The following is a 13,245-nucleotide window of genomic DNA, read 5'->3' as shown; positions in this document are numbered from 1 at the left end:
CTGTATTTGTAATTTATAAATTGAGATTTATGGAATTAAATTTAAATGGAGGTTACATATTCAAGATACTATGCTATATCTTCTGTTAGAATATGAAATATTCGAAGTTAAAATACAAATGGAATCTAGAAATCCAAACATGGATATTTTAAGAACAGCGGCAGAAATCAATGAGGTAAAGAGCTCATGAAAGTCACCTACAGAATAAATGAGTATCAGTCTTGGTTTTCAGGAAGAATAGAAATTGTTAGAAAAGGACATGTCAGAAATTTGTTCTATTTATACTGGTGTCCTCTTTTTATTATAATCCATTGCCTAGGTATTCTCAAATAAATAAGTGTGGGCTTTGGGGCAGGTGTTGGAATTTCATTTCCATTTCCGTTCTCAACATCTTTAAACTTTGCTGCAAAAACTATTAGATATATATTTTAGATATATTGTTGGAAAACAAAATCTATTTTCTTGTCACACTATGTTTAGATTGCATCCTTCTTCAGCAACAATTTGGACTACTTCATTGCTTCACTGAGCTATGGACCTAAGGCAGCGAGTGGATTCATTAGTCCTCTTTCAGCTGAATGCATGCTCCAGTATAAGAAAAAAGCTGCTGCCTATATGAAGTCTTTGAGAAAGGTTTGTTAGCTGTTGTTAATGTTTAAATCACAGGAAACATCAGGAATCATTCTATAGAATGGCAAGAGGTTTTCTGCAGTTTATATTGCTGACATTTTATATGATATTGGGGTGCAAGTTGTTGGTGGGTGTTGGGGGAGGACTGTGGGGAAGAGGAGGTGACAGGACCCAGACTTTACCTGATAAGCAGCATTGCCTATATTCATAGGTCATGTTGGACTCATGTCCCAAGTGCCTGATAGAGTGCCTGGAGTGAGGTAGCCAGGCAAACAGTAAATATTGAACTTCAGAAACTCTTAAACTTGTGGAAACAGAAAAAAGAGAAATATGTGTGTGACTTTTTTTCTGAATAAGAATATGTGGTTGTTGCAAAAAAAAAAAAAAAAGAGAAGATACTACAGTACATTAAGAAGAAAATTGTGGTGGTCACCTGTAATCCTACCTCCCAACTGTAGCTACACTTGACTTTGTTAGAAAACAATATATTTATATCCAAAAAATGTTAGTATATGTTGTGAGTGCATGTGCACACACATACTATAAAAAGCAGAATGTATTTTGGTGCATGGACTGTTTTAGAATTTTTTTTTCTCTTAATGCATTGAGGATATATTTATATATATCTCAAACATTGTATCTCTAAAATACATGACTCAAGGGACATCATTAAAAAAGAATGAAAGAAATAGGAATAATAAAATATAAAATATAATACAAATTACTATTATATTTTTTTTATTTTTTAGCTGCTCCTTGCGGAGCAGGGCTAACTTATAGACAGTGCACCCAGAGCTGCCAGCTGTCATCATTATTTATAGTGTTTCCGTCTGTAAATGTATAATTTAAGTAATTCATTGCTGGTAGATATTTAAGTTGTTGCCTGTTTTTCACTGTTACAGTGGAGTGCTACAGTGGATATTCTTGCACATGCAATTTGTGCATTTTACTTTTTTCTCTTCATTTCTTTAAACATTTTAACTATGCAGTGCATAAACACGTTCTTATATTAAATTCGATCATTACAGGTAAATTATAATCCCTAATTCCAGTTCCTCTCTAGAGGTAACCATAGTTATCAGTTTGATGTGTAACCTTTCAGGCTCTTTGAGCATTTATAAACATGCAATCTATAAACAATACACAGAATTTTTCTTCCTTCCTTCCTTCACTTTTCTTTTGTTCTTTTCTCCTTTTTTCTTTTCTTGTCTTTTTTTCTTACCAAATGCATGTTTCATTGTGCAATTTGCTTTTTTTCTTTAAAATAGTGATTTAGAGACTGTCTCTAGCATTACATGTGGTACTCACTATATTCCTTTTTTTTTTTTTTTTTTTTTTTTTTTTTGAGGCGGAGTCTCGCTCTGTCGCCCGGACTGGAGTGCAGTGGCCGGATCTCAGCTCACTGCAAGCTCCGCCTCCCGGGTTTATGCCATTCTCCTGCCTCAGCCTCCGAGTAGCTGGGACTACAGGCGCCCGCCACCTCGCCCAGCTAGTTTTTGTATTTTTAGTAGAGACGGGGTTTCACCATGTTAGCCAGGATGGTCTCGATCTCCTGACCTCGTGATCCGCCCGTCTCGGCCTCCCAAAGTGCTGGGATTACAGGCTTGAGCCACCGCGCCCGGCCTACTATATTCCTTTTAGATATGGCATAGAATTCTATAATATGGATGTTCCATAGTTTGTTTAGGTTTCCCTTAATTGGTAGGCATTTAGGTTAATTCCACTTTTTTGCCATTACAATAATACTGCAATGGATAGCCTTGTAAATGGTTCCTTGGGCACATGGGTGGAATATGAGAAGTAGAATGTTGTAGGCCATGTGGCTTGTACATTTTAAGTTTTAATAGTAGTTGCCAGTTGTCCTTCAAAATGGGTACTCTGAAGGATACTTCCCACAGTATAAAAGCTACCTATCTCCCTATGTGAATTGCTGGTTCAAAGTCTGTGAATGTTTCAAATTTTGGCATGTTTTTCCAGATTATACTCCAGGGAGGTTACCTATTTATAGTTTGCCAGTAGTAGAAATATGAATTTAACCCATGCATTTAATATTTGTCCATCTCAGAAGTTTCTTGCTGTTGTTTTGGTTTATATATCTTTGCTTGTTAATGAGCTGGAACATCCTTTCATGGTTATCACTTGTGTTTATTGTATAAATTCTCTATTCAGGTCATTTACCTATTTTTAAATAAATGTTTCTAATTAGGATTGAAAGAGCTCTCTCTATATTAAGAATGTTAATTTTATGTTTATGTGGGAAATATTTTTCCCTAGTTTGTTGTAGTAGTTTTTCAAAATAGAAGTTTTTATTTTTGTATCATCAAATAGGTCTTTTTCTTCATGGTGATCATTCTTAGCCAGGGTTACTTTCCAAGGTAGAAATAGTCACCTCTATTTTCTTCCAGCACTTTTACAGTCTAAATTTTTACATTTGGACAGGCAGCCTGTAGTAGCTGGAAAAAAAAATGCATAAATAAATAAAGTTTTAGATTTGGATCTTTAATTCAACTAGAATTTATTCTGATACAAGATGTCAAAGAAGGATCTACATTACTTTTTTCAATAATTAGCTGGTTGTTTTTGTATCATTTATTTAGTCCATCTTTTCTTCAGTCGGAAATGCAATATTTGCCACATAATAAATTTTTATGTATGCTTTTGTTTGTTTCTGGATTTTCTATTCTGTTCTTCATCTGTCTATTTTGGTGCAAGTCCATATGGTTTTAGTTAGTGTAGCTTATACTGATGCCCCGTGACTTATGATGGAATTACGTCCTGATAAGCCCATTGTATGTTGAAAATATCGCAGCCGGGTGCAGTGGCTCATGCCTGTAATCCCAACACTTTGGGACGCCAAGGTGGGAGGCTCACTTGAGCCCAGGAGTTCGAGATCAGCCTGGGTGACATAGGGAGACCTCGTCTCTACAAAAAAAAAAAAAAAAAAATTAGCCTGGCGTGGTGGTGCATGCCTGTAGTCCCAGGTACATGCTTAGGAAACTGAGCTGAGGCAGGAGGAGCCCTTGATTCTGGGAGGTCAAGGCTGCAGTGAGTCATGATGACAGCACTGCACTCCAGCCCAGGGTGACAAAGTGAGACCTTGTCTCAAAAAAAAAAAAAAAAAAAATGTCAAAAATGCATTTAATGTACCTAATCTACCAACCTAGCCTGCCTTAAATGTGCTCAAAACATTTACATTAGCCTACACTTGGGCAAGTCATCTAACATAAAGCCTATTTAATTTATCTATTGATTTTTTTTTTTTTTTTTTTTGAGGCGGAGTCTCGCTCTGTCACCCGGACTGGAGTGCAGTGGCCAGATCTCAGCTCACTGCAAGCTCCGCCTCCCGGGTTCACGCCATTCTCCTGCCTCAGCCTCCTGAGTAGCTGGGACTACAGGCACCCGCCACCTCGCCCGGCTAGTTTTTTTTGTATTTTTAGTAGAGACGGGGTTTCACCGTGTTAGCCAGGATGGTCTTGATCTCCTGACCTCGTGATCCGCCCGTCTCGGCCTCCCAAAGTGCTGGGATTACAGGCTTGAGCCACCGCGCCCGGCCTATTGATTTATTTTTGAATCAGAGTGTTGCTCTGTCACCCAGGCCGGAGTGCAATGGTGCAATCTTGGCTCACCACAACCTCTGCCCCCTGGATTCAAGTGATTCTCCTGCCTTAGCCTCCCACAGGCTCCTGCCACCATGCCTGGCTAATGTTTTTTGTATTTTTAGTAGAGACAGGGTTTCACCATGTTAGTCAGGCTGGTCTCAAACTCCTGACTTTAGGTAATCCACCTGCCTCGGCCTCCCAAAGTGCTGGGATTACAGGCATGAGCCACCGTGCCTGGCCTTATTTATTTATTTTTGAGATGGCGTCTCACTCGCTCTGTCACCCAGGCTGGAGTGCAGTGATGCAACCTCTGTTCACTGCCTGTGCCTCCGGGGTTCAAAGGATGCTCCTGCCTCAGCCTCCTGAGTAGCTTGGATTACAGGTGTGTGCCACCACGCCCGGCTAATTTTTGTAGTTTTAGTAGCATCAGGGTTTCACCATTTTGGCCCAGCTGGTCTGAAACTCCTGACCTCAAGCCATCCATCACCTTGGTGTCCCAAAGTGCTAAGATTACAGGAGTGAGCCACCAATCCCGGCCAATTTTATAATAGTGTTGAATATCTCATATAACTTACCAAATACTGTACTGAAAGTGAAAAACAGAATGGTTGTATGTATGAGTATTCAAAAGTGTGATTTCTACTAAATGCATTGATTTTGCACCATTGTAAAATCATCAGTCGAACCAAGGTAAGTCAGTGACCATTTATAATTGTTATAAATTCTTTATTATTTTTCCCTTTTTTTTTTCTTTTTGAGATGGAGTCTCCCTCTGTTGCCCAGGCTGGCATGCAATCGTGCAATCTCTGCTCACTGCAACCTCCGTCTCCCGGGTTCAAGTGATTCTTCTGCCTCAGCTTCCCTAGTAGCTGGGACTATAGGCGTGTGCCACCACACCTGGCTAATTTTTATATTTTTAGTAGAGACAGGGTTTCACCATATTGGCTAGGCTGGTCTTGAGTTCCTGACCTCGTGATCTACTCGCCTCGGCCTCCCAGAGTGCTGGGATTACAGGCGTGAGCCACCGTACCTGGCCTATTATTTTTCTTTTAAAAAATTATCTTTCTTTTGACATGTACTAAAGAAAATAGTCTACTTTGACATACATCTGAACTTATTGTCACACCTCGTTTAGCATTCTTTGTGTATGTTGGATGCAGGGGAGGGGTGATACAATATTTTTTCTTTAATTCTTATGATGCTTTTTTCATAGCCCCTCTTGGAGTCTGTGCCTTATGAGGAAGCACTGGCAAATCGCCGCATCCTTCTCAGCTCTACTGAAAGTCGAGAAGGCCTTGCACAGCAAGTATGGCACTGGGAAAATCATGGAAATTGTTAAAGAACAGAAATGTTAAATCCCCCAAAGAAAGTTTTTAAGATATGTAGAATGATTCAAAAGTCTGCATTAAAAAAATGTGAAATGAATTGTTTAATACATACTAAAAAGCAAATGGACATAATTTGTTGAAAAACATGTTGACACTCTAAGTCATCTTGATTCAATTGGTGTTACAATTGGAACTAAAGTACTGTCAACACACTTTGGCCATGATGATTAATTCTTTTTTTTAGGTACTAGGTTTAAATGTCTGAAATACTATAGTATAAGAGGGGCAAGAGCTAGTGACTCTGAGTTATTTTCATTTCTTAAAGGTGCAGGAATGAAAAATTTGCAGTATTTAGTAGTCAGTTGAATTTGGGGAGTGGGTGGGAGTGGGAGGCACCGTCTTTTTCAGAAAAAAAGGAAAAAAATATATATGTATATATTTGTCCATGGTTGCTGGCTCATAACTGCCATAGTCCTTGTTGCAGTAAATGGAATCTCTCTCTCTCATCTTCTCTTGCCCTCTTTTAACTTGCCTAAGGCAGGACTCTAATCTGACTATATGGCATTATACGGCATAAGACCCTCATTCTAGAGGAGGTCTTGCCCCATACCCTAGAGGAAGAAATGCTGCTGCACAAAGAAGAATCTAAACAGACAGGGCTTATTGGGTTTTGTGGGGGTTTTTTTGAGATGGAGTCTCGCTGTGTCTCCCAGGCTGGAGTGCAGTGTCGTGATCTCAGCTCGCTGCAACCTCCGCCATCTTGGGTTCAAGCAATTGTCCTGCCTCAGCCTCCAGAGTAGCTGGGATTACAGGTGCATACGACCATGCCTGGCTAATTTTTGTATTTTAAGTATAGACAGGGTTTCGCCACATTGGCCAGGCTGGTCTTGAACTCCTGACCTCAGGTGATCCCCCTGCCTTGGCCTCCCAAAGTGCTGGGATTACAGTCATGAGCCACTGTGCCCAGCGGGGCTTGTTGGATTTAGATCCAGTCACATTGCTTCGTGGTTGTCAATTATGCCTATCCAGTGCAGTCTCCATAAAAAGCCCAGGAGGGCAGGGTTTGGGAGCTTCTGAATAGCTGAACACACAGAGACTCTTGGAGGGTGGCATGCCCAGGGAGGGCATGGAAATTCTGCACATCTTCCTCTGCTTCACTCTAAATCTCTTAATCTGTATCCTCGGTAATAAGCCAGTAAACATGTTTCCCTGACTTTTGTGAGCCACTCCAGCAAATTAATCAAACTCAAAGAGGGAGTCATGGGAACCTCAGCTTAAAGCCGGTTAGTCACAAGTTCTCAAGGTCCAGACTTGCGACTGCTGTCTGCAGGGGAGGCATTTTTGGGAACTGAGCTCACAATCTTTGGGATCTAGCACTATCTCCATGTAGATAGTGGTGGAATTAAATGGGAGGACACCCAGCTGATGTCCACAATAAAACTGACTACTTGTTTGTTGGTGGGAAATATCCCCACATATTATCTTCTGTATTGATTGTTAAAGTGTGAGAACAGAGAAAAAATGATTTGAGAGTTTTTCGTAGCAAAGATTTACCTTAAAAATTACTAGGACCTTAGAAGCCTTCCTCATGCCCATTTCCAGTCACTACTCTCCTCTCCCCCAAAGGTAGGAGAGTAGTGACTGGATACTCTCCTGATACTGAACTTTTTTTTTTTTTTTTTTTTTTTACCTGATACTGAACTTTTTATTAAATGCAATTATGCTCTTTCTGATCTGGCTTTTTGCGTTCAGCACAGTGTATAGTATTAGGTTGGTGCAAAAGTAATTGCAGTTGTTGATATTACTTTTAAATAAATGGCAAAACTACAATTACTTTTGCACCAACCTGTAGTTCTATTTGTTCACTAACATGCCCATTTTTGTATTCTCTATTTTTTCTGTTTTAGTTAAGTGGATGGTTGAAGTTGCTGTGCTTTGATAATTAGTGACATTGCGTACCTTTTAATTTGCTTATAGTCTTGTTCAAGTCTTTTGTTGGGTTTTTTTTTTTCTTTGCCTTTTTCTCTATTGAGTTGTCTATATTACTGGTTTGCAAGAATTCCTTGTGTGTTCTGGTTATTGGATCTCTGTTGGATAAATGCTTTACAGATTCTAATTTGATTCTGAGTTTTCTTTTCACTCTTGATGTTTTTCAATGAGTAGAGTTTTCTTTTTTTTTATGTTACTATAGTTTAATTTCTCGATTTATGGTTGTGCTTTTTGTATCATGTCTAATAAATCTCTCCCTATTCTAGGGTCAAGCTTTATTATTATATTTTTACCTCTGTGGGGTAGTTTTGGTTTATATTCTATAAAATAGTTTTTTGGCCACTAAGTTGTATCTATATTAGTCTCTAAGATACAACACTCTGTTACTTTTCAAGGTTCAACAGAGTTTGGAAAAGATTTCTAAACTGGAGCAGGAAAAAGAACATTGGATGTTGGAAGCACAATTAGCCAAAATCAAGCTAGAAAAAGAAAACCAGCGAATTGCAGATAAGCTGAAGAATACAAGTAGTGGCCAGCTGGTTGGGCTGGCCCGGGAAAATGCTGCTGTGTCAAATGCTGCTGACCAGGACGAAGCCACAGCTAAAGCTGTGTCCGAGCCCATTCAGAGCACCAGTCTAGTAAGTGTCTTCTTGGTTGCCCTCAGTTTTCTTTTTAAAATGCTGATTGGTAAGGATCTAATGTTCAACATTAACCATTGTCTTAGTTCATTCAGGCTGCTATATCAAAATACCATAAACTGAGCATCTTGTAAACCACAGAAATTTATTTCTCACAGTTCTTCAGGCTGGGAAGTTCAAGATTAAGGTGCTGGGAGATTCACTGTCTGGTTAGGGTCTATTTCCTGGTTCATAGACAGCAACCTGTGTGAGATTGTAGGTACTGTCATAACTCCATTTTATAGTTGAGGGAACCAAGGATCAAAGAGAAATAACTCACATGAAGTCACACACTTGATAAGTGATGTGATGTCTCATCCCATCCCTTGCCCTCGTAACCAAGATGGCCTTGTGTCTTATCCATGTCAGAAAACAGATTAGCCAACATAAACTCATTTTATGTTGAGTCCCAGCTACTCCGGAGGCTGAAGCAGGAGGATCTTTTGAGCCCAGGAGTCTAAGGCTGCAGTGAGCTATTATTGTGCCACTGTACTCCAGCCTGGACAACAGAATGAGGCCTTGACTCTAAAAACAAAAAACAAAAGTAAAAATCAAATAAACTCATTTGCTTACTGCTTGCCTTACTGAGGTGCTGGAATTGGTAACACTGGCATATATATATTTTTTATAAATTAATAAAAATTTTTAAACGTGGATTGCTTCATGAATTTTCATGTCATCCTTGAGCAGGGGCCATGCAAATTTCCGTATTGTCCCAATTTTAGTACATGTGCTGCTGAAGCAAGCACAATGCTGGTATATTTGAGTTGTTAATGTCAATTGCTGAAAGTTTAGAATTATCTTTTTATTTGAACATTTTCAGTGGAAAACCCTATTCTTACATATGTAAGTGAAAAAAATTTCTAGGGACATGAAAAATCTTTAGTACTGAACACTATTGGGCCATGAGTGATAATGACCTTAGTTGGGTTTGGTGACTTTAGAAGTTGCTATTTAAATCAACTAGTTACTATAGGGGTGGAGAGGACCTGATACCTTTCCTCTCCATCATAAGGGTCACAGCCAGCACTCCTATAACAAAAGACAGGTTAACTACCAACAACAGATTTCTGCCAAAAATAACCTGGAGTCTTGCCTTGCACACAGTGCACAATAGAAATAAAAAGAGATGGAGTTTTCTGCTTTCCTTGATGTTTCTACTTTTCAGCCTTTCTTTTTACCCCCGTGTCCTTTAAGTGACCTTGAGGGAACTAAGTGTGTGACCGTGTATGTGTGTGTGTCTTTGTGTCTTTTCTGTCTTTTTCCTCTTGGGTGCTGGGAGCAAGTCTGTGCTCATTTCAGTGTTAATTGATTAACAGAGGAAGCTCATCCTACCGGGAGATTACTTTGGTTCAAACACTTTGAGGCAGAAGAAGTAACCTCAGATAGAAACTTATTTCTAACTCTGTAACATTTCAAGAGTCAAATGCTTGTAATTTTTAGCAAGATCTCTAGTATTATAATTTGAATATTCAGCCACCTGGAAACCTTGAAGTAAAAGCACAAAACAATACACATTTCTGGTTTTTGCTGGAATTGAAAAGCATTGCTTAAATTAATAGAATTTTTAAGCATATATTTTAAGTATAAAAATGACATTATCCTGAATAATCAAGCCACCATTTTTTTCTGCTAAATTTCATATACAGTTGAGATTGTACTACATAAAATTTCAAATCTTTTAGCATAATGTTAAAACATAAACCTCCTGTTACGAGAAACTTAGTATAAACTTACTGATTTCATAGTATTCCATATCTCCTATACCTTAGTTTACCTATGATTAGACATTGCTGACAGCTTTTAAATAATGTCTCATTTTTATGTATAAGATTATTTCTGCATGTTAAATGATTACCTCAGGATGTATTCTCAGGGTTGGAATTACTACATCAGAAGGCATGAGTATTTTCAAATTCCTTGATCTTTATTACCAAATTATTTTTTAAAAGGACTGTATCAGTTTATACTCTTGTTAGTATCATATGAGAGAATGTTGAAGTAACCTGTGTTAAAAGTTTTCCTTGCGGCCGGGCGCGGTGGCTCAAGCCTGTAATCCCAGCACTTTGGGAGGCCGAGACGAGCGGATCACGAGGTCAGGAGATCGAGACCATCCTGGCTAACATGGTGAAACCCCGTCTCTACTAAAAATACAAAAAACTAGCCGGGTGAGGTGGCGGGCGCCTGTAGTCCCAGCTACTTGGGAGGCTGAGGCAGGAGAATGGCGTGAACCTGGGAGGCGGAGCTTGCAGTGAGCCGAGATTGCGCCACTGCACTCCAGTCTGGGCGACAGAGCGAGACTCCGCCTCAAAAAAAAAAAAAAAAAAAAAAAAAAAAAAGTTTTCCTTGCATTGCTGGGCGTGGTGGCTCATGGCTGTAATCCCAGCACTTTAGGAGGCCGAGGCAGGTGGATCACGAGGTCAGGAGTTTGAAAACAGCCTGGCCAACATGGTGAAACCCCATCTCTACTAAAGATTAAAAAGAAAAAAAAATTAGCTGGACGTGGTGGTGGGCACCTGTAATTCCAGCTACTCAGGAGGCTGAGGTAAGAGAAATGCTTGAACCTAGGAGGCGGAGGTTGCAGTGAGCTGAGACTATACTGTTGCACTCCAGCCTGGGAGACAGGGTGAGACTCTGTCTCAAAAAAAAAAGTAAAAAGTGTTCCTTGCATTTAAACAATACCATTCCTTTGAAGGACTTGGTGCTGCACCACATTTTCACATCATAACCCGGGAGTAAGGGGGTGAGGATGAGCGGGTGAAATAGATGTTTTCTTGCAGTTTATTTTTATAAACTACAGTCATATTTGAATATGTAAAATTAAATGATTGCAGTATTATTCCAAGCAATTTTTAACTAAAAGAGAGTAATTGCTACTTCTGCTTCATTGAGTAGAAAAATTATGGCTCTTCTATTTTGAAAGGTCTTATCAAAGACTCTTTTACAGCCAGGTGGGCATAACATTCATTAGTACACATTCAGTTTATATACTCTCAGTGTTGAGAACAATACTCCAGAGAATACTATTTAGAATACATTAAAACTGTTTGTTGACTGGGCATGGTGGCTCTTGCCTGTAATCCCAGCACTTTGGGAGGCTGAGGTGGGCGGATCAGGAGGTCAGGAGTTCAAGACCAGCCTGGCCAACATGGTGAAACCCACCTCTGCTAAAGTTGCAAAAAATTAGCTGGGCGTGGTGGCGTGCACCTGTATTCCAAGCTACTCCGGAGGCTGAGGCAGGAGAATTGCTTGAACCCGGGAGGTGGAGGTTGCAGTGAGCCTAGATCGCACCATTGCACTCCAGCCTGGGCAACAAGGCAAGATTCTGTCTCAGAAAAAACGAGAAAACAAAACAAAAAAAAACTGTTCATTGAGTATAATCTCTTATTTACAGAATCCATTGACACTGAGTTTCCAGTAGTTTCCTTGTAATTGTACCCAAGCACATGCCCCTCCACCTTGAACAATAACCAGAATTAAGTAATCATGACCATCTGTTTTTGAAATCTTAAACTATAGAAACAAACTTTTAAAAAATCTAGCAGCACCCAAGCACGGTGACTCATGCCTGTAATCTCAGCTACTCAGGAGGCTGGAGATGGAGGATCTCTTGAGCCCAGGAATTCGATGCTGCTGTAAGCTATGATTGCACCAATATAATGCAGCCTGGGTGACAGAGGGAGACCTGTGTCTAAAAAAAAATTAGAAAAAAATCTAGCAGCATTTTAATGTGTTTAAAATTACATTTTTGTTTTCGTTAATTTAAATCCAAAACTTATGCTTACTCGTCATAATAACATTATATCAAAAGTGTATTTCTTCATTCTCCTTTTGAGCTTTCAACCAGAGTGTTTATTATTTGCATTTTCTGTTTGGAATGTTTCATTATTATAGTCACCGTAAAACTGTCTTTACCCCTTCTTGGCTACTGGTTTGGAAATAGGCGTAGAAATGGCAAGCTGTGGTTAAAAGCTGATCTTCTCCTCTCTCCTGGGTGATTTGTTGGGTTTCAGTGAGAATGGCTAATCAGCATTTTGATAGAAGATTTAGTGATGATCATTATTGGTTACTGCCTCATGGCAGAAATAGTAAATGCAGTTACCTATCTTCATGTCCTTGTAGTAAAAGACAGTCCGAGGATGATCTTCTAGTACTGTACCCTCAATGCTCTGTAAAACGGTATGAACGGAGAGGAGAAAATATTACAAGTGTTTGACCTATTGTGCTTGAAATGTACACATTCTGTTCTAAAAGATTTTTCCCCTTATGTTCTAGATTGGCACTTTAACGAGGACATCGGACAGTGAGGTAACGTGTGCTTGTCATCATGTTGTTTGTTAATATATATCTGGCAGCATGTTTGTCGACAAAGTCCTGTAAAAGCTGTCTTTGTCCAATTGTTGTTGTTGTTTTCTGATACTTCTAGCAAATGTGGAGCCAGTGTTTTCCACCTTAATGGATGGATCCATGTACCTTTTCTCTGGTTCTGTTTTGACGGTCACCAACAAATTATAGCCTGTTTTTATAATTGCCTTGTTGACTGACTTGCCATGGAGATTTGACAAGGTGTGGCTCCTGCTTGGGTCTTCATTCGCTGGCATACTACATGAGGCTGAGAACTGTGTCAGTCCTCGCAGTGGGCAGCCAGGAAAGCAGGGCTTAGCAAGGGCTATCCAGGGCCTTGACTAAGTACAATCTCCTTGGTAGCTGTTTCCTGCCCTCAAAGCAAGTGAACCCAGGTCAGATTTGGCCTGTTGGATAGGTTTGCACTTTTGAATTTTGAAATAATCTAAGATGTAACCCTGTCTATCTGTCTGTCTATCTATCTATCTATCTATCTATCTGGAGACAGAGTCTCATTCTGTCACCCATGCTGAAGTGCAGTGGCATGATATCAGTTAATTGCAACCTCTGCCTCCGGGTTCAAGTGATTCTCCTGCCTGAGCCTCCCAGGTAGCTGGGACTTCAGGCGCATGTCACCACACCTAGCTAATTTTTGTACTTTAAGTAGAGACAGGATTT

General features: G+C 39.7%; 1 protein-coding gene and 1 non-coding gene across 7 annotated transcripts in view; one reads left to right on the top strand and one right to left on the bottom strand.

Moving 5' to 3' along the window:
* PPP1R21 (protein phosphatase 1 regulatory subunit 21) overlaps nucleotides 1-13,245 on the top strand; it is a 78,924-nt gene that overhangs the window by 55,928 nt on the left and 9,751 nt on the right. For all 6 annotated transcript variants that reach the window (XM_033175770.1, XM_033175773.1, XM_033175768.1 and 3 more), the window contains exons 15-18: nucleotides 481-633; nucleotides 5,443-5,535; nucleotides 7,942-8,184; nucleotides 12,499-12,531. In XM_033175770.1, coding sequence (XP_033031661.1) covers nucleotides 481-633; nucleotides 5,443-5,535; nucleotides 7,942-8,184; nucleotides 12,499-12,531 — 522 coding nt within the window. The remainder of the gene's footprint in view (nucleotides 1-480; nucleotides 634-5,442; nucleotides 5,536-7,941; nucleotides 8,185-12,498; nucleotides 12,532-13,245) is intronic.
* Nucleotides 8,869-8,972, bottom strand: LOC117063102. The gene has a single exon (XR_004428727.1). It is a non-coding gene; the product is annotated as a U6 spliceosomal RNA (small nuclear RNA).

This window comes from Trachypithecus francoisi, unplaced genomic scaffold, assembly GCF_009764315.1.
Source record: "Trachypithecus francoisi isolate TF-2019V2 unplaced genomic scaffold, Tfra_2.0 Lachesis_group17, whole genome shotgun sequence".
Taxonomy (NCBI): domain Eukaryota; kingdom Metazoa; phylum Chordata; class Mammalia; order Primates; family Cercopithecidae; genus Trachypithecus; species Trachypithecus francoisi.
This window is presented reverse-complemented; position numbering and strand designations above follow the sequence as displayed.